General features: G+C 41.8%; 1 protein-coding gene across 9 annotated transcripts in view; it reads right to left on the reverse strand.

Annotated features, from left to right (window-relative positions):
- The window catches only part of PLEKHM3 (pleckstrin homology domain containing M3), a 195,682-nt gene that overhangs the window by 158,399 nt on the left and 15,372 nt on the right, over positions 1 to 21,911 (reverse strand). For all 9 annotated transcript variants that reach the window (XR_008295538.1, XM_027052332.2, XM_027052338.2 and 6 more), the window contains one exon: positions 13,555 to 14,475. Coding sequence is in view for 8 of the 9 variants with exons in the window: in XM_027052332.2 (XP_026908133.1) it covers positions 13,555 to 14,158 (604 nt within the window). In the remaining variant the exon portion in view is untranslated. The remainder of the gene's footprint in view (positions 1 to 13,554; positions 14,476 to 21,911) is intronic.

Here is a 21,911-nt window from a genome sequence, read left to right on the forward strand (position 1 = left end):
ATTTGTAACTTCTCTACCCCGCCCCACTAACTTACGTGCCTCCCTCAGTTTTTCCTCGTAAGATGCCATCACCAGTGAGGCCAGCCTTTACCAGTTTATGGAGCCCCCTCTCTATCTTACACCTCGCTTTATTTCACTCAAAGAACTCTCTCATTTTCCTTGAGGGCAGGGACCTGCATATCTCTAGTACTCCTGTATACTCGGTGGCTGGCTCCATAAATATTTGCGAACGTATGTATAAAGGAATCTACTAGAATCTGTGGAGACACCAAATAATTCAGACACAGAACCTGTCAACAGATCTATGGCCCAGTTACAGCCCTTCTTTTTCTTTTCACAAGTCTCACTTTCTCTTGGGCCACAGCCACCCTAAGTTGAGTCACAGCATGAGGACTGGCAGAGCCTTCTAGTTGGTTTCAATCCCTTCCTTTCTTTCCATCTACCAATCCATTCTATATAGTGGGGGCCTGTGGGGAACCAATAAATAGCATCCCCCTCATCACCCGAGTTTTAAACCAACTGAGATTGACGGACATTGTCAGACACGTGGAGATCAAAACATCAGCCAGTTGGGAGGAGGCAGCTTAGGGTTGTCCTACAAAACTGAGCCCTAGGATTATACACACTTACCTCTGAGTCACAAGCAGCACTGATCACTACAAGCTTCCCCTCCTGGGGGACTGCCTATGAAAGGCTGATGGGTGGAGGAGCAGGTTTGGAGGAAGAGACCAGGAATCAGTGCTTCCTATGAGAGAGGCTGAATTATACACACCTAGTTCCTCTCCTAAATTTACCCATAAATTGCTCCTCCCTAGGGTTGGAGTGTGCAAAGGTAGGGAGAGAGGCCAAAAACGTTAGTCTGATATCCCTTTACATAGACATGAAAGCTACAGGAGGGGAGGTTTCTGGCTCCCTACCCCCACTACCCTGCAGCCCTGTCAACTTACTGACGTTTTATAAAATACCCTTTTAATCTTGACTTTCAAGTAATTTTCAAATGCTTCTTTGCTAAACATATCACATTAAGTCTAGTTGTTTGGCTTTGCAAGTCCTCCATGACCTTGGACTACAACTCTCAGAAATGGAGCTCTGTCCTGGCTTAGTCTCCTGGCCATCCCACACACACGCTGTGTTCACCTCCACCTTGGTTTTGTGTTCACCCCTCTATGCTCAGCTGAAGCATCCTTTCCTCAATGAAGATTTCTCTGATATTCTAGATTATAATCACATCTCTCTTTTTTTTAATATTCCTAGTTAACAAAACACAGTTTTCCAAGTCTATTTGTTTCATGTTATAGTACTCAACTGTGTTTAAGTCAGAAACTAGGGAGAAATGTTTTCAGTAATTTTAGGTCTTTGTACTCCTCATTGCAGGCACACAGGAGAAGTGACATTAATAGGATCCACATTAGTCAGGACACTGCCACTGTCCATAGCAAAGAATATGAAGAGAATGATACCATAGGAACCAGAGAGGGGCTGTGTCTTATACATTTGAAATATGCTCCACAGGCCAACACTTAGTGATAGCTCACAGATACTTGTTAACAAACTAATTCTGGTAGAAATGAAGTAGACTCAAGTAATGTCTTTTCTGAGAGCTACTTTGGAGACCTTTCTTCATGGGTAAAGGAGTCTATCCCATTTGCTCTTCCTTCATAATAAACTTAGGGAAAAAGGTGTATTATCTGTGCAGATGCTAGCAGAAAGAGACGTGTAACATATCTGGCTACATATTCACTAGACAGACATAGCAACTTTGGGATCTTCTCCATCTAACTTCTTTGCTATGGGCAACAGTGATAGAGCATTAGTCCATGCAGTCCTGGTCAATTTCACTTCTAAGTGTGAATTTAGAGATCTAAGTGTGAACTTAGGTCACAGACCCAACTTCGTAAATGCCGAGGCTTTCTGCCTTCTGTGACAAGGGTAATCCCTAGTCTTTAAGAACCTTGTGACCCACAAAGAAATGAAAAGCATTCCAGGCTCATGGATGGGGAGAACAAACACTGTCCAAATGTCTATACTACCCAAAGCAATCTACACATTTAATGTAATCTCTATCAAAATACCACCAGCATTTTTCACAGAGCTAGAACAAACAGTCCTAAAATTTGGATGGACCCCAAATAGCCAAAGTTATACTGAAAAAGAAAAACAAAACTGAAGGCATCACAATTCCGGATTTCAAGCTATATTACAAAGCTGTAGTCATCAAGACTGTATGGTACAGGCACAAAAACAGACACATAGATCAGTGAAACAGAACAGAAAACCCAGAAAGGGACCCACATCTTTATAGTCAACTAAGCAGGAAGGACATCCCAAAGGAAAAAAGATAGTCATGCAGGAGAATGAAACTGGACCACCTTCTTACACCATACACAAAAATAAATTCAAAATGGATGAAAGACCTAAATGTAAGACAGGAACCATCAAAATCCTAGAGAACACAGGTAGCAACCTCTTCGACCTCAGCCAGAGAAACTTCTTATGAGACATGTCGCCGAAGGCAAGAGAAGCAAAAGCAAACATGAACTATTGGGACTTCATCAAGATAAAAAGCTTCTGCATAGTGAAGGAAACAATCAGTAAGACTAAAAGGCAGCCTACAGAATGGGAGAAGATATTTGCAAATAATATATCTGACAAAGGGTTAGTATCCAAAATCTAGAAGAACTTATCAAACTCAACACCCAAAAACAAACAACCCAGTTAAGAAATGGGCAGAAGACATGAATAGACACTTTCCCAAAGAAGACATCCAGATGGCTAACAGACACATGAAAAGATGCTCAATATCACTCATCATCAGGAAAATACAATTCAAAACCATGGTAAGATACCACTTATACCTGTCAGGATGGCTAAAATTAACACCACAAGAAACAACGAATGTTGGCGAGGATGTGGAGAAAGGGGAATCCTCTTGCACTGCTGGTGGGAATGCAAATTGGCGCAGCCACTCTGGACAAACAGTATGGAGGTTCCTCAAAAAGTTAAAAACAGAACTACTCTATGACCCAGAAATTACATTATTAGGTATTTACCCAAAGGATACAAAATTACAGATTCAAAGGGGTACATGCACCCCAATGTTTATAGCAGCATTATCAAAAATAGCCAAACTATGGAGAGAATCTAGCTGTCCACCCACTGATGAATGGATAAAGAAGATGTGATATATATATCTCACATATATATATATATATATATGTATCACATATACATGTATATATATATCATATACATATATATGGTGGAATATTACTCATTCATCAAAAAGAATGAAATCTTGCCATTTTCAACGACATGGATGGAGCTTGAATGTATTATGCTAAGTGAAATAAGTCAATCAGAGAAAGACAAATACCATATGATTTCACTCATATGTGGAATTTAAGAAACAAATAGATGAATATATGTGAACAGGGTGGAGAGGAGAGTGAAACAGTCACAAGAGACTTAATAGAAATAAACTCAAGGTTGATGGAGGGAGGTGGGTGGGAGACAAGCTTGATGGGTGACAGGTATTAAGGAGAGCACTTATTGTGATGAACACTGGGTGTAAATAATGTAAGTGATGATTCACTGAATTCTACTCCTCAAACTAATTTTGCACTGTATGTTAACTAAAATTGAAAAGAAAAAAGAAGAAGAAGAAGAACTTTGTGACTCAGAAAACGATTCCAAACCAACTTTCAAGATATGCTCACTCATTGCCACAGTGGGTTTTTCACTCTATAGGAATTAAGTAGAAAAGAATCTCCAATATTTAGGCCAGCAGATTTTAAGGTAAATGGCATTTCATTACTGTATCTTTGGGTAACATACTAGAATCAGAGAAACTTAGAGCCAGAAGTGATAAGAAATCTCTTAGCCTGATCCCATCTGAGGTAGAACTTGTCAGCTACTCACCTCCTTAACTAGTCCTCCTGATTCTTTACCAACAGAACCTAATCTTGCTCAGGTATGATGGGAGATGCTCAGAGGAGATGTCCTCTCCCCTACCCCGTGGAAAGGAGCAAGATTTGTTTAAGCCAATCACAGAAATGTTATTTTCCTTTGCCAGAGATTGCTTTAGGGGTGAGCATGTGACCCTCGCTACTTAGGGGGTGCTATTGGGGCCTACTGGGAAAGAGACCCAGAGGGGGTGCCCTGTTTTCCCTTCCTGACTTTGGCTATTGATGTATAAGAAAGTGACACTTGGGACTGCTGTGGCTATCTTGTACCTACGAAGGGAAAGAAGAGACATTACCAATATACTGAGAATAGCTGAGAAAAAAGATGGAAAGTGCCTGGATCCCTGATGACACATCAGGTCTTCTTAAGTGTCTATTGTTTATAGTACCTGATATTCACTAAGTGTTCCATAGTTACCTGTTAGATAGATGAAAACATAAGATGACAAATGGTCATATTACTTAGGCTACTTTTAGTTGTATATGCTATTAATTGCTCTTGAAAATATTCTTTTTTTAAAATGTTTTTAGATTTTTTTTTTTTTTTGAGGGAGAACAAGACACAGTGCGAGCAGAGGAGGGGCAGAAAGAGAGGGAGACACAGAATCCAAAGTAGGCTCCAGGCTCCAAGCTGTCAACACAGAGACCGATGTGGGGCTCAAATTCACAAACCATCAGATCATGACCTGAGCTGAAGTCATATGCTTAACTGACTGAGCCACCCTGGCACCCCTTTTCTGAAAATATTCTTAACTGATTTAGCAGATTTGGAAAGAGATCCCAGGAAGCAAAATGACTTGGCCAAGGTTATATTCAAAGTGTGCAAGCTCAGAGTAGAAAACTCTAACCTCCAAACTTGGAGTCTAGATCACACTGTGTTTATTTATGGTGGAGGGAATGACCTAACCCTCCTCATGCTTGAGAGACAGACAGCATTGTTGAGTGGTTATGTGTGGCCTCTAGTGTTAGGACTGGCTTGGAGTCCTAGCCCCATCACATACTGTATAGCTTTGGGTGAGGTCAACTTCTCTAAGATTCAGTTTCATCATTTGTGAAATCAGAATATCATCTATCATATTCAACTATTATGAATATTAAATAAGATAGTAGGTTGACACATCTCAGCACAGGGCTGAACATAAAGCTAACTCTCATTAAATGATAGCTCTCACTGATAGTATTAATAACAAACTTCAGTCAACTTAAGCTATAAGGTAAGGAAAGAGGGGCCATTTCCATTTCGGAAAACAAACAAAACAGTATTGTCCTGATGTTCCAAGCACCAACACATAAAACTCAACCAGACACTTTGCATATGCTCACATACTTGGTACAATACAAAGTTTTCTATGATATGGTTTATAGCATCAAAAATTTTTCAACCGGGGCAACTGGGTGGCTCAGTCAGTTGAGCATCCGACTTTGGCTCAGGTCATTATCTCATGGTTCATGGGTTCAAGCCCCATGTTGGGCTCTGTGCTGACAGCTCAGAGCCTGGAGCCCGCTTCTGATTCTGTGTCTCCCTCTCTCTCTGCTCCTCCCCCATTCACACTCTGTCTCTCTCTCTCAAAAATAAACATTAAAAAAATTTTTTTAATTAAAAAAAACTTTCAACTAGTGTGGGAGATGGATATACAAGCAATTGCCTATAATGCACAGCAGAATGATATGTGCTGTGAAAACATACAGTGAAAGAAAAAAAAAAAGACTTTTAGTTGAAAAAATATAGAAAGGTCTCAGGGAGGATGTAGCATTTGGATTGGTCCTTGAAAGATAATGGAGGGTTGTGAAAAGTGAAACGGGTGGGGAAGGTGTTCTGGATGAAGAGAGTGCATAAGCAGAGGCTCAGGAACTTGGAAGTACTCGGCACATTCGAAAACAGCACATAGACGGGGTGACAGAAGGTGCGGGTGGTGAGATCGGGACAGATTGGGATGCTTCATAAAACTTACACACTTGATTTTGTAGAGAATGGGGAGCCATGATTCATTTTTGAGAACAGAGTAGCATGAACAGATTTGTGTTTTAAGATGGTAACTCTAGCAGTTTGTGAAATTAGTAACTACAGTTCTCCTTAGCCAAGAAAGATAAACTGTATTAACAGAGCAACCACAAGAAAACATCAGACACTTCGTTTTCAGAGTTCCCATATAGAAATGTTAGAATCAGAATATGGGCTGTCGATGAGGCGTGTTGGGTTTCCAAATAGCTGCCACAGGCCAACATTCAATAATGTAACCAGTGGAAACTATACAACCATATAAAATCAACTTTCTGTGACCTATTTTAGCAACTTCTTTGTACTGACTAATCTTGCTGAAGGGTGAATCATAAATTCAGCAAGAGACCATGTCCTGGTGACCTCACTTGTTCTAAGCCCACAGGAATATTCCCACCTCTATTGGCTCCAAGGCTTTTGAGAAACATCATAATTGAAAAAGCAGTCATTTTAGTATAAGTCCCAAATTTGGCTTTTTTTTTTAAAGTTAAAGATGGGGAAAAAGAGAATCGAAACAGAGTAACATAAAACTCAAGATAAAGAAACCACACTGCCATGGTTTTTCTAGCTCTAAAGAAAATCTCTGCTTGAGGCCTACTCCTCAAGTACTTAGAACAAGAAAATACAGGCATAGGAAAGGTACCAGGTCACCAGACAGCGAAACCAACTGAAACAAAAGCCCAGCTGACCACTGCCCTTGCCTAGCAGATGAAAATGTGAACACAGTCAGGGAGGGAAAAGTAAGTCAGATTCTGGCAGTCTGTTGGGTTTCAGAGCTCCATAGATAATGCAAAAGATTTCTTTAAAAAAATTTTTTTGATTTTAAAATTGCAAACACAGCAGTTCACCCAGAAGTAGAGTTACAAGGCACACAGAAATCCTTCTGCGTTAAGTAATTTCAACCATACCCATAATTCCATTACAACCTTCCAATACCCATCTGGCTATAGTAATTAGCTCCCATAGAACCATGAGTCAGGGTCAGTTCAAACACGTCTTACAATGATACGGTTTTGGAATTGGGAGGATCTTAGAGACAATTTAACCTGCTTCACTAGGTCGTTAAATCAAAAGCAACAGACGAGTGATTCTTCCAAACCTGCACAGTGAGTCCTAGTTGAGTGTTCTTTCCACACAGACCGACCCTCCTCTACTATGCGTACACATTTATAGGTGTATATGCGTGTGTGTGATCCATTTTTGACAACATATCTAGTGTCCACGTGTTCACATGACTTTTTATGTTCTTACCTTAACACATATTTATATTTGGATTGTAATTCTATGACATCAGGACCCCATCTTCCTTATCCTACAGGACATTCCCTGCTGCCCGTGGCTCTATTATTACTCACTGAACAAGAACAGGATGACGTAATGCAAAGGAAGAGAGGGTTAAGCATAGGTACTGGTCAAGAGCATGTTTGTACAGAACTAAGATTAATGACAGGACTAGCAACGAGCCATTCTGGCAGTAGGATTAGGGCCTTCTCTCAGGGCTACTTCTCTGTGACACCTTGCTTCAGCTGCCCAGGGCATGGCAGGCACTGGGGTGGCAGTAAGGAAAGGAACTGACCATGAGGCAGCTTTGTCTCTATGACCTACCTGGAAGTTTTTTAGAAAAAACTGCCTCGGATGTGAGGTGACAGATGTGGTAATTAACTAGACAGGGAATCCGTCCATAATGAGTATGTGTATTAAATCATCACGATGTACACTAAATGTCTTCCAGCTTTGTCAATTATACCTCAATAAAGCTGGGGTAAAACCTGTCTCTGTCGCCATCTTGCCTTAGATCTAGTACTTCTTAGTGATTTCTGACCTAACCCTTTCGACATTACTATCTGGCCCTCAGAAAACGCATGGTCTTAACTGGGCTGGACTCAAGCCACACTCTAACAGCCTCCTAGGACCCACTGACGGTATCCTTCATCTACTTAGCACTGGCAACATTCCCTTGGAAGAAGCCTGTCCTAGGTCTGTCTCTGCCTGAGGCAATGAAATTTCTAGAACACATCCATTCACAAGCTTCTAAGTAAGACTGAAAAAGGCAGCCAAAGATGGAGCAAAATGCCAAAGCCCTCGTTCCATAGTTACCATAAACCCATGGGGGTCAGTTCACTTAAGCTCTTCTGTATGGTCAGCGTTCGGGAGTATGAAAGGCAAAGTTACAGCCTTCTTTCCGTGGACTCGTTGGTCCCCTAAAGAACTCTGGCCAGCGCTGCACTGTCCATGTATTTTAGTGACTATGTTAAACGCAGAAAACAATCCTTGCTTAGCTAGACTGCTTCGGTGTGTCTCAGTTTTTCCTCGCTAGTGATCTCCTGAGGGATTACTTTGGGTTCGATGAATACCATCCAGGTCAGTCTCTTCTACACTACTTCCCACCCTCTACTCCCACAGGGCCTGACTGCTAACAAGGCTTTCAAAATAGAGGGTTCTAGAGACTGGGAACGATTGGCTTCCAAGGTAAGTGTTCAGCTCCAGCTTAGTGTTGAAGGGTGTGGACTCTGGAGAAAGACTGCCCGAGTTCCAATCGAGGATCTGCTCAGGACCAGCTATGGGACTCTACGCACATTCCTTAAGCTTTCCGTGCCTCAAGTTTCATCATCCTCAAAACGGGGTCAGTAAAAGTGTCTGTATCACAGGAATATTATATAAGTTAAATAAACTGTTCGCTGTAAAGAACTTAAAATCATGCACAGTGCTTGCTACAGCTACTGGTTGTTTCTTTTTTTTTTCCTTCTCTTTCTACATGGGCTCTCTCACCCTGAGGACAAGCACTGGTGCTTGGCTGTTGGCTCTGACAGTGACAAGTAAGCTGTTAATCCGTTTGACGGATTCTGCTCTCATATATTCCAAGCAAGAACCTAGGGAAGAAGTGATCTTCAAATCCAAAGTAATCACCTTCTGTAAAGAAACAGAGAACAGGGAAAAGTTGAGGAGTGATGCAAAATTACTTCAAATGATTGCCAGCTTCAGAAAGACTAAAGGGCAAAGCATAATCATTGCACCAGGCTTTGTGCTCACCAAGCAGCAGTCAGGTTCCTCCACAAAGGGGAATGCTTAACCGTGCCTGTGCGACCCGGGAGTCTGAGACGTATCTGAATACTCCTCCAAGGCCAGGGCAACATTTTGCCAACACCAGGGGCCGCTTTACAACCTGTATCTGTTTGATTTTCTCTTATCACAAGGATAGTGCAGGGCAGCCTTTGAGATGAAAGCAAATCTTCATTTTTCACTGCTGCTAAAGAGCTTCACAGAGAGGATGTGCGAGGTATGAAATGCTAGATGATGGCACTAGGCCCTCAGAAAAGATGCTGGAGGGTTTTTTTCTAGAATGACACGAACTGGCTAAAGAGGTTATTGGCGTTACTTATCTTATCAGCATTACATCTTTTTCATTCAATTTACATCTTAAACAATTCATTTGAGCATAAACTATGTTCAAAGCACCATGTTAAGTACTGAGGATGAAACGGTAAGAAACAGTCCCTTCCTCATTGACCGGGAGAACTGTAAACAGTTGATCTTAAATCAGTGTGAGAGAGGGAATGAATGGTTTACTTCCCACTAACAAACCTATCAATAATATGAGAAAACACACTTCAGGAAGGCCAATCTAAGAAATATTTATTGCGAGGCCATTTACTGCAACACATCAGTTGGTATGCCAGGGAAAAGTAGGAGTCATCAGTTGTGTTACTCTGATTCTCATTGATGAGTTTCAAATTCAATTAATAATTGTAATAATATTATTAAATGTTTAAGATATCTATTAGGTATTTACAAATGTGCCAAACATGGTTCTGAGAAGCACTTTCTATTTTTTAACCCATTTAATGCACATAAGATATTTAAAGTACTATTACTATCTCAAGCTTTGTGGTGGTTGTGGTGGTGGAGGAGGAGGAGGAGGAGGAGGAAGAGGAAGAAGTGGGAGAAGAAAGAGGAAAAAGAAGAAGAGATGGGGAATGAGGAAGAGGAGGAGGGGGAGGATGTGCAGGGGGAAGATGGGGGGATAAGGAGGAGGGGGAGGGGGAGGAGGGGGAGGGGAAGAAGGGGGAGGGGAGGGGGAGGAGGAGGGGGAGAGGGAGAAGGGGGAGGGGGAGGAGGGGGAGGGGGAGGAGGGGGAGGAGGAGGGGAGGAGGAGGAGGAGGGGAGGAGGGGGAGGAAGAAGAGGAAGAAGTGGGAGAAGGAAGAGGAAAAAGAAGAGGAGACGGGGGTGAGGAAGAGGAAGAGGGGGAGGAGGGAGAGGATGAGGAGGAAGAGGAGGGGGGGAAGAGGAGGGGGGAAGAGGAGGAGGGAGGAGGAGGGGGAGGAGGAGGGGGAGGAGGAGAAGGGGGAGAAGGGGGAGGAGGGGGAGGAGGGGGAAGAGGAGAAGACACACCAGAAGACCTTCATACAGGCTTGCCCATCAGCGAAATAGATGGTATTACACCCAGCTGCCCACTGGCCTCATTAGGCCAGAACCTGATTTGCTTTATACTCAATGTGACATTTATCCTTAGTAAGGCTCAAAAGCCTGGTTATTCATCACCAAATGAGCAGAAGTCACAGAGATCCTACCTAAATGAAGAAGATCCTTGGGTTTATTTTCATGGGAGGGAACAGAGGGGATAAGGGAGGCAGAAGAGGAGGAAGGGGAGGACGAGAAGAAGAACCACTTCTGGTGAGTCTTCGTACTCAAGGTGAGCTCAGAAAAGGAGCTAGGGAAAAAAAATCAACTGAAGAAAACACAGGATCATGCAGTAACCAAACCTATAATTACGAGAGTGACAGGGATAGACACAACGTCAAGTTGACCTCATCAAAAGAAACCCGTTTAAATTTTATTTCTTCTAAGGAGCCCCCAGACTCTTATGAACACTTGTTAATTTTCAGAACAGTAGGAGTAGGAGATGAGAGGATGAGCGTCACTTTTGGACACTGTGAATTTGAAGAGCCTGTGGAACATCCCAACAGAGATGTACACCAGGCAGTCAGATATGCGAGTCTAAGGTTAAAAGAGAGGTCTGGCCTGACCCTAAATCTCCAGCCAAGATACTACACTGTCTCCCTCTGCTTTTGGGGCATATTTCTTCAGGAGACACAACAGGCTATTTTTCAGTTTGGCTCACAAATTTCAAAGGTTTTAAAGTAACCTTTACTGAAAGATCTTGGCTGATTGTGACTAGTGTGCATTTGTGTGTTGGCACATCCTTCCCCTTGCCATGAGAATTATGGTCACCAGGGTGGGGGACTGCCACATATCTAAAACTCTTCTCTACCCGCAGCCTGAGAACGCATAGTCAGTGGGTACTCCCTGCTTACCCCTGCCCCTCACCTGGTAAGCAATACAAACATGATTTATCTTGCCTGTTCTCCAGAGTGTGACAGAAAGAAAAGGTATTAGGAACTTGGCATGCCATTTGTCCAACTGTGCTAATTCCTGCTAGGATATATATTCCATGGATGATCAAAAGATGGCCAGATTATATACTATATCAATACCTGAAAGGCCATCTGTTACAGTATACTTTTCAAAATACCATTCAGTACATACATTTCAACATGATTTAGTATTCAACTTTTTTAAAAATTGAGACTGAAAAAACAACAGTCACAGGGTGTCATATACTCAAGGTTCCTTTGGAGAATCTAAGGCAGCTCCAGCTCCTACACTAACAATCCAAATGACAGGAAAACTAAACCTGGAAATACGACACCCTCTCAACTTGGGTTACACCAGGGTTTTAGAATGGTTCCGGTGCTTTACTGATAAAAATCTACGTGAACTCTTAAGAAACCAAAAATCAACAGAGGTTATTTGTTAAATCAACGAGTATACTTGTTTATATATGAACTCAAGGCAAAGCTCTCGTTTTGCCAGGCACCAGGGTCAGAGCAACTTGTTTGTCCCCTAATATCTAATCAGCTACCAAGTACTGTGCTTTATAATGTCCTTGTCTTTTTACTCCCATGGTCACCACCCTTGGCTAGATGCTACAGAGGACTGGTGAAAGTCAAGGAGAAAAGAAAAGGAATTATAAGTCATGAATTTGAGTGGGAAGAAAGAAATATTTTATTTTTCTTTGTTTGAGTTTTTATTTAAATTCCAGTTATTAACATACAGTGTAATATTAGTTGCAGATGTACAATGTAGTGATTCAACACTTCCATACAATGCCCAATGCTTATCACAGGTGCACTCCTGAATCCCCATCCCCCCACCCACCTCCCCTCTGGTAACCATCAGTTTGTTCTCTATAGTTCAGAGTCTGTTTCTTGGTTTGCCTCCCTCTCTTTTTATCCCCTATGCTCGTTTATTTTGTTTCTTAAATTCCACATATCAGTGGATGGAGAGAGAGAGTATTATGCTAAGCAAAATAAGTGAGTCCGAGAAAGAAGTATTTTAAAAGAATAGATTTGAACTGGATGTGAAAATAATGTAGCACCTCACAGATAGGGACACTGCATTTCCTGAATAGACTTACTAAACTGTATCTCCTCTTCGAATTATACTTAGAAACTAAATTTATTAATTAAAATATTAAATGTATCAATGGAATACCAAGCAAGGATAGAGACTAAAGTAATATTAAAATAGCAGCTAAGGACATAAAACAGTATTCCCAATTAACTGAGAAGAAGCCATCTAAATTAAAGGTTGAATAGGAATGACAAGAATAGACAGCCTGTATAAATGAGGTTATTTTGAAAGAAAAAGCTGGGGGAAACAAAGAGATGGTTTGTCACGCCTCACAGAAGTTGTGTGCACATGCATGTGTATGATGTATGAGAAAAAAGGAAATTCAAGGCCCTACACCATGAGGTCTGAGCCAATCTCTCCCCCCCTTTTCCTCCTGCTACCCACCATGGGATCCTTTGCTCCCCCTGGTACTTCTCATCTCCTTACCTTCTTTCCCACCATAATCCCGAGTGTCCTCTACTGCGATCCCCTTTCTGCATCTTAGTATCTTTAATGGTTCAGCCAAAGCTCCATGAACTCTCATTAGCCCTTCCTGACAAGCCCACCACAGTGTCTTCTCCTTCCTCTGCCCTCTTACAGTCACTGTCATTTTCTCAGTGAAAGAAATCTCAACAATATAAAGTAAAACAAAAGTTTCTTCACAAATATTTCAGTTGACGACTACTACTTTCTCTCCCTGCTGGTGCCTTCTTGAGTGTTTGTGTCTGATCCCCTCTGCAAGCAAGAAGTTCTTTAAGGCAGGGATGGTGTCTTTATGGATCTTTAAACCCTTCACAGCACAAGGCTATGCCCAACGTATGATCTGACAAACATCTAGTGAAGCTAATAAGCAGTAGCATACTCTGTACAAAGGCAAATACCACACGAATTATGAGACTGTGTAGATTCTAACACACAAGATTAGAAGGGGAGACTTGACCGCAGTTGTCTTTTCACTCAGCACTTCTTATAAGGATACCAAGACTGAGGCTTGAGGTGAAGTGTGAAAGTAAATGGAAGAGGGAGCTTAAGTAAGCAAAACCAGACAAGGACCCTGGACAATACACTTCTCATGAGGTAAATGTAATAGAGACCAAGGAAAATTGACAACTGCTCAATAGCAGTCAGATATCAAAACATACCAGTATTTCCTTGAGCATCTTCTACCTTATTCGGCAAGGACGACAGAAAGGACGGCCTGGTGAAATGAGGGCCCTGAAGAGACGACTGCTGCTGCCGCTGCAGAGGCATGGTTTTGAGGACCAGCCTCCAGTCCACTTGGGTAATATCTGATCTTGAACGTGCATGCCCTGGCTTGAAAGTAGAGGTCTCATCCAGTAAGTCATTCACGGATCGAGGTCTGTCCCTCCGACGCTGACAGATGTTGAAAAAGTTAAAGGTTGAAGCTTCTTTTTGTTCCATCCAGGAAAGATTATCTGGGGCTGTCCCTTTCTGAACCACAAACTGTTCTTTGGCAGGGAAGACATTTTGAGCTTTGGTTTCTAAGAGCCTGCTCTTACAGTGGTCCCAAATCAGGCCCCCCTTGCCCAGGGAGGCAACATTTCTGATAGCACCATTATCTGTTATGGTACTTAGTACCTCGTGCCCCACCAATTCGGGGACTTCCTGAATCCCATAAACCTCAGCTTGCTGCACAGCCTTTTCTAGCTTACTATCAAAAGTACTGAAGAAATCCTCAGTAACTTCCAAGGCTGGGCTGATATCATCCACTTCCAAGGCTTCCATGTCATAGACTCCAAGAGGCCTAAGGCTTCTACACTGCTTCAGGAAAGGGCTTCATGAACGTTCACCCAACAAAGAGAGGTGCTTCAGCAATAGAGTTCTGGAAACAACTGGAAAAAACCTTCATTAGACTGCCTAAAGCAGACCAAAACCAAGGGTAGTTGATGTTTTTTCGGTCATTAAAAGCATTTGCTAGCGGCTAATGGCCATTAGCAGAGGTATGGGGAGACAAATGTTCCTTTGAGATTATTCTTCATTGAGATCTCTGAAAAGACAACAGGATGTGCTAGTCAAAGCAATGCCGCGCAATCCTTAATTTCCTGAAAGAAAAGAAAGAGCACAACATTGGCACATGGTTCACTGTATTCTATAGTACACGAATCTGCCCAGCTATTTCCACATCTCTACATCTTTCTACGGTAGTCACGCCCAAAGTGGACAACACCTACACAGAGGCTCCACTGTCAAGAGCACACATCACTCCCGGCTTTGTGTCAGAACTTACACAGAGCAGGGTGGAACATTTGATAAAGGGAATTAAGGCCAATAGCTTTCACTCAGACAGAAAAGCCTTTGAGCACAGTTGTGAAAAGTCTGTTCTGGCAAATCTCTGTGATATGTTGACCTAAAACAGGAAGCAATGAGGCTAAGAATTCTGTGTCTGGGCCTACGTCATAATTGGTTTAAATTCGAAAATGCATGAGTCCTTCCACAGACTTTGAAAGCTCTGATGGTGTATCAGGCTAAAAAATGCAAGGGGAAGGGGTGCCTGGGTGGCTCAGCTGGTTGAGCATCTGACTGGAGCTCAGGTCACAGTCTTGTGGTTCGTGAGTTCCAGCCCCACATCAGGCTCACTGCTGTCAGTATGGCGCCTGCTTAGGATTCTCTGTCCTCTCTCTCTGCCCCTCCTTCTCTCTCCCTCTCAAAAATAAATAAACATTAAAAAAAAAGAACTTTCTAAAAAAGTGCAAGGGGTAAGGACAGAGGGAGGCTCTGCCCTTTTCTTAAACCCAAATGTTACTGTGTCTGTGCTTCCCAGGTGTGGATTATGTAATACCTAATGAATGCCTCTGGACTACAGAATTCCTCCACTCATCTTGAAAATAAGGCTCCAGGCTCAACTCCCTAAGGCTTTGAGGACTGGCCTAGGAGTACAGGTCCAGCCTCAGGGCTGGGCAGAAAATATTCTATGTGAGCACTAACTCATTCTCTGGGAAAGACTGGATCTCCAAGGTCAGGCCAAATTAACACAAACCTTGACAGAGATGCTGTCCAATGAGGTAGACATTAGCCATAGATGGCTATTTCAATTTCAATTCATAATAAAAATCAAGTAAAGTTTTTCAGTCGTACTATCACATCTCATGTACTCAATAGTCACATACACCTTTGTATTTGTACCAAAGAAATGAATGAAGAAACAAAACAACTACGCAAGGGTTTTTTGCCCTTAACTACTTACAAGTAGGTAAAATTGGGCAATTAGCAATACCTCTGCATGTTGCTGCAAAGGTTCATAGATGTGCTTTTTTTGTTTAAAACTGCACAATTTTATGGTTAATTAAAATCATTTTTAGCACTTAGGTCTTTAAACCATTACATTTAAATCAACAGCACCAATCTACATTGCTTAATGTATGTAAATTAAACTAGTATATAGAGCCCTTTATTTTAAAATGTGTCAAGAGGTTTGCAGTTCACAAGAACTCTGGTTAACCTCCTGTAAAGTGATAATGACTATGAATTTGTCTCTATTTTACATTTTGATACGTCATTATGTTAGCCCTCATGAAGCCAGGCAATGATTGACTTTTAGAGATAAACATCAGTTATAATATTTTTCTAGTTGCAAACAAGGTTTCTTTTCCTGTGTTTACAGTTAAGCCTTGAGTCTCTTGAATTGTGCAACAGGGTTTCACCACTTCTGTAATTTTGAAAAATGGGACTTTTCAGTTTCATCTTCTACACCAGAGGCTATGAAAAAGAAATACATTATAAATTTTAAAACATTCAGTTCTTTACTAAAATTACAGATGAACATAATAAAATATATTAAAAAAAAAAAAAAGCCAAGGATGGCTCAGTCGGTTAGGCCTCCGGCTCAGGTCATGATCTTGTGGTTCGTGACTTTGAGCCCCACATCAGGCTCCCTGCTGTCAGCCTGTCAGTGCTGAGCCCGCTTCAGATCCTCTGTTCCCCTTCTCCCTGCCCTTCCCCCGCTTGCACGCTCCCAATAAATAAATAAATATTTTACATAAAAAGGCCCAAAATGGAGTCACTTGGCGGAGCCCAAGTGACATCAGCAAATCAAGACTTAATATCTAACCTTATTGCACATTCAGCCTCTTCCAGGAATGTAACCTTTAACCAGTCAATCTGGAATTACCAGATCAGCACTAGTGAGGTTATCTGCCTAATAGATCCCTGCCCTTCCCCTAAAGAAAGGTGACCTTGCTTGAAACAAGCCACTCTTTGTTAGAAACTTTAGTTTTCCCAACCCTTCTACCTATAAAAGCTTTCCATTTTGTAAAGCTTTCTAATTACAACATGGGATGTCACCTGATTCATGAATTATTGAATACAGCCAAATTGATCTTCAAGTTTACTCTGTCAAATTTTGCTTTTTTAACATAAGTTTCCCATTTAATAAAAGATGCACCAAGGTGTAAAGCAGGTAGTTATTCGACTAAGATTATATTATGCATATCCCTTTTCTTACCCAGTGCTTAAAATTCAGTCTTTAATCATAATAGAAAGAGAGTAAATGCCTTCAAAGTGATTCTTTCTTTCTTTCTTCTTTCTTTCTTTCTTTCTTTCTTTCTTTCTTTCTTTCTTTCTTTCAAGTCAAAATATCTGGAAATACACTCTTTGTGCTACCTGTTTAGGTATTCATAGGCTGGTTAGAAGCATGTAACCATTGGTGGCCATCACAGCTAACTTGTAGAACACTTCTACCCCACACATCCTAAAACCATAGACTGCTAGACAAAGAAGGGAACTTTGAAGTCATCCTTCCAACCCCAATCTTTCACAGAAGGGGACACTGCAGCCACGACATCATGAAATCACATGGACACCTTTGTATGCATTAGGAAAGTCTTCAAAAGAAGGTGTCCTGAGTTGAGCTTAGAAAACTTAGAAGGTATTTGCCTGGATGGCTAGGAAGAAATTAGAAAGCATAAATTACATTTTGATTAGCAAGGGATTTTCAAGTTTATTAAGTGACTTTCCATAGGCAGTGTGGTGAGCAATATAGTGGAAAGGGTCTGAACTAGAGTCAGCTCCGGGCTCAGATCCCAGTTGTCTCATATTAGCTATGTGATGTGGGGCAAGATTTCCCTGACCCACACCCACTCCACCCCAAGTGCTTCTCTAGGCTAACCTGTTCTTCCTACTCTAGGAATTTTATTTTTCACTATTTAATGCTTTCCATAGCCTCTGTTTGGAACTTATGCAGCTACTCCCTTTCCTTTCTGATGGAAATATGCATTTACCCTTCTACTCTTCTCTATGGGACCCAGCACTCTCATGCCACTTTTTCTGTTCTTCCTCCACTCAGTCACACAGGCCTTTCAGTCCCTCCTTAGAGGTTTACCTTGTTGACCTCCAGGCCCATCCACAAAGCTGTTCTCATTGCTGGACGGGCTGTTCCCTCCCTCTCTCTTTTGCACCTACCTAATGCCAAATTATCCTTCAACCTAACATCAAGTGACAGACCTGTATTCTCTAAAGATAGACACAACAAATTCTGTCCCATATGATTCTCTGCAATGAGACCTTGTTACTCCCCCCTCAAGAACTGACTTTATTCTTCCACTCCCTGAATCTGGGCAGGACTTGATCAACAGAGGGTACAGAAATGATGCTCTGCCCTTTTGAGGTATAGACCTTACCCAGCCTGGCAGCTTCCTATCCCTTGGAGCTCTAAGTTGATATCTAGGAAATAAGGCTATCCATTAGAGAGGTCACATGTTGCATCAGGGAGGCAACAGGCATGTGAGTGGAGAAGCCATCTTGGATGACAGCCTAGTTAAGCCTGCAGAGGATTCCAGCCCCAGTCAGTGTCCAACTGCAACTCATAAGAGATCCCAAGTGAGAACTATCCAGCTAAGCCTAGTTAACCCAGAACTGTGAGAGATAATAAATTATTGTAAGGCACTAAGCTTGGGAGTATTTTGCCACACAGCAACCAATAATCAGGACTTGTCACTTCCTCAGGGAAGCACTCTCCAGTGTCCCAGACTAGGTTAAATGTCCTTAAGTTTCCAAGGCCTTTGCATGTCTGTGAGTTATACACTTTACAGTCATAATTACCAGTTTCAATGTCAATAGCCTGTCTTAGACAGCAGCTGTGTCTATTTTGCTCACCCTTGGACCTCCAGAACACAGTTGCAATTTAATAAATCTTTGTTAAGTAAACTAATGAATTATTTTTGAGTGGTTATCTTTAAGACCATTGACATTATTTTCTTTTCCTCTTCTTCTTTTGTTGTCAGTACCTCTGACTTAACACCTCTTATCACATAACTATCTCCAGCAATAAACAGTAAAGATAGCTGCTGCTTTAACAGTAAAAAAAAAAAAAAACAACAACAATAATTACTCTTTAGTGTAATAAATGAATTGACAGACCAATGTGAGAGATCCAGCCCTTTGCCTGTATTTGCATAGTACAAATTAAGCAATTAAAAAGAGTTACAGAGAGTTGCAGTAACTTATTTATTCCATATTTACTGAAGGAGCTACTGAGTCCTAAGCAAAGGTGATACTACAGTGAACAAAACAGATATAAATCCTGCCCTCGTGGAACTTACATTCTAGTGGAGCTCTTACCATATGTCAGGCATAGCTCTAAATGCTTTCCGTGTCTTACCCTCATGTGTAAGGTGTGGCTAAGAAGGCCTCCTGAGAAGGAGATACATTCCTCCATACTCTGTGTTGGTCCAACCCATCCCATCCCAAATCTGAGCCATCTGTGAAGTCTTTCCTAAGGACTCAGTCCTTTCAGATCTCATCCTTCCCGAAATGTCTAACCCATTACTGAACAAGTCAACTTTGTAAACCATCTTTTTCATCTCAATTAAACTATGAACTTCTTGAGGGCAAGCCCCATATCCACACCTGTCTCCCTGTTCCCCCAAAGCCAGAAAGGTCTTCCTGCCTCTTGCCTTCCTCCCTCCAATGCAGTCTCCACATCACTTCTCTTAACCCTTCACAGTCTCCCCAGTAGAAGAAGGGTCAGTAAACATTTTCTGTAACGAGTTAAGATAACAGGGGCACTTGGGTGGCTCAGTTGGTTAAGCATCCAACTCTTGACTGTGGCTTAGGTTGTGATCTCACAGTAGTGAGATCAAGCCCCACAATGGGTCCTGCGCTAAGCTTGGAGCTTGCTTGGGATTCTCTCTTTCTCGCTGTCTCTCTCTCCCTCTCTCTCTTTTCCTTCCCTGCTCACTCATGTACACTCTCTCTTCCTTCCCTGCTCACTCATGTACACTCTCTCAGTCAAAATAAATAAACACTTTTAAAAAATGTTAAGTTAATAAATAGCTTTGGCTTTATGGTCCAAACAGCCAGCTTTGTGACCACTCAACCCTACCACTGTCATGCAGAAGGAAGCCATTGACGATATGGAAATGGGTGGGCCTGTCTGTGTCTAATAAAACTTTACTTACAAAGCAGGCTGATAAACAGAATGTAGTATATGCATACAACAGAATATAATTCAGCCTTAAAAAGGAAGGAAATCCTGTCATATGCTCTAATATGAATGAACTTTGAGGACATCATGCTAAGTAAAGTAGGCCAGTCACAAAAAGACAAATACCATATGATCCATTGGATATGAGGAATCTAAAGTAGTCCAATTCATAGAAACAGAAAGTAGAATCGTGGTTTACCAGGTGTTTGGGGGTACAGGAAAGAAGGCAGGTGGTGCTGAACGGGTATGGATTTTCAGATTTGCAAGATGAAAAAGTTCTAGAGACTGTTTCAAAGCAATGTGAATACATTTAACACTACTGACACACAGTCAGTTGAGCGTCTGACTCTTGATTTCAGGTCATGATCCCAGGGTCTTGGGATCAAGCCCCGAGTTGGGGCTGAGCATGGAGCCTGCTTAGAATTATCTCTCTCTCTCCCTCTGCCCCATTCCCTCCCCCCACCTTCTAAAAAAGTTAAAATAAAGAAATAAAAACACTACTGACACATCAAAATGTGAAGATGGTAAATTTTATGTGTGTGTGTGTGTGTGTGCGTTTTTTTTTTTTTTACCACAACTCAGAACAAAACAAAATACAAAAAACAAAACAAAAAAAGCCCAAGCAGGCAGAGCATCAGATTTTCTTGTGGGTAGTAGCTGCCCTGAAGACTCAGTCCAACAGAGGAACTGCGGCTCCACCAATTACCTGCAATGGGACTTCAGCAAGTTACTAACCTCCTTAATTTCAGTTTTCTCATGAGCAAAATCAGCAAGTTAATAATACCTCTCTCTCAGGACAGTTGAGAGAATTAAATAAGACAATACATGGCATGGTTCCTGGCCCACATCACAATGGCCTAGAAGCTCCTACCTCAGTCTGCTCTGTCATCTCTCCTCCATGACTTCACACCTTCCCTACTGCCACCCTCCTTTCCATCCAGCCATACCGGCCTCCGTGCTGATTCTCAAACCCGTGGGCATGTTCTCACCTCAGGGTCTTTGCATTGGCTGTTCACTCAGAACCAACATGACCTTGAAGTAATTGTTCACGTCACCTTTTCAATGAGGCCTACCCTGACCATCCTATTTAAAATTATAGCAGATATCTGGGGCACCTGGGTGGCTCAGTCGGTTAAGCATCTGACTTCAGCTCAGGTCATGATCTTGTGGTCCGTGGGTTCGAGCCCCGTGTCGGGCTCTGTGCTGACAGCCTGGAGCCTGCTTCAGATTCTGTGTCTCCCTCTCTCTCTGCCCCTCTCCTGCTCATGCTCTGTCTCTCTCTGTCTCCAAAATAAACAAAAAAACATTTAAAAAAATTTTTAAATTATAGCAGGTATCTCTGCCCTGGACTTCTGATTCCTCTTACTCTGCATTTTTAAAAAATAAACTCATAGTTTTAAAACAGTTTTAAATTTATAAATTTATAAAAATGAGAGAGAGAGCAAGCAGGGAAGGGGCAGAGAGAGAGGGAGAGAGAGAATCCCAAGCAGGCTCCAAGCTCTTAGCGTTCTTGGAGCAGAGCCCAACTCGGGGCTCAATCTCATGAACTGTGAGATCATGACCTGAGCCAAAATCAAAAGGTGGACGCTCAACCTACTGAGCCCCTACATTTACAAAATTAGTACAATGATAGTACAGTGAGTACCAGCATACCCTACACCCAGTTTCCTCCATGTGACATTTTACATTAGTATGGTACATTTCTCACAATTAATGAACCATTAATGGTCCAATAATGATACATTATTATTAACTGAAGTTCATACTTACTGGGATTTCCTCAATTTTTCCTAATATCCTTTTCTGTTCCAGGATTCTATACAGGATATCACAGCATATTTAGTCATCATGTCTCTTTAACCTCCTCTTGGCTATGAGTTTCTCAGTCTACTTGTTTTTGATGACCTTGACAGTTTTGAAGAGCACTGGCAAGATATTTTATAGATTATCCCTGAACTGGGATTTGATGTTTTTCTCATGATTAGACTAGAGTTATGTGTTTTTGGGAGAAAACCCACAAAGGTGAAGTGTCATTCTCAAAGGCAGATACTATCAACA

Source organism: Acinonyx jubatus, chromosome C1 (genome assembly GCF_027475565.1).
Source record: "Acinonyx jubatus isolate Ajub_Pintada_27869175 chromosome C1, VMU_Ajub_asm_v1.0, whole genome shotgun sequence".
In the NCBI taxonomy this organism is placed as follows: Eukaryota; Metazoa; Chordata; class Mammalia; order Carnivora; family Felidae; genus Acinonyx; species Acinonyx jubatus.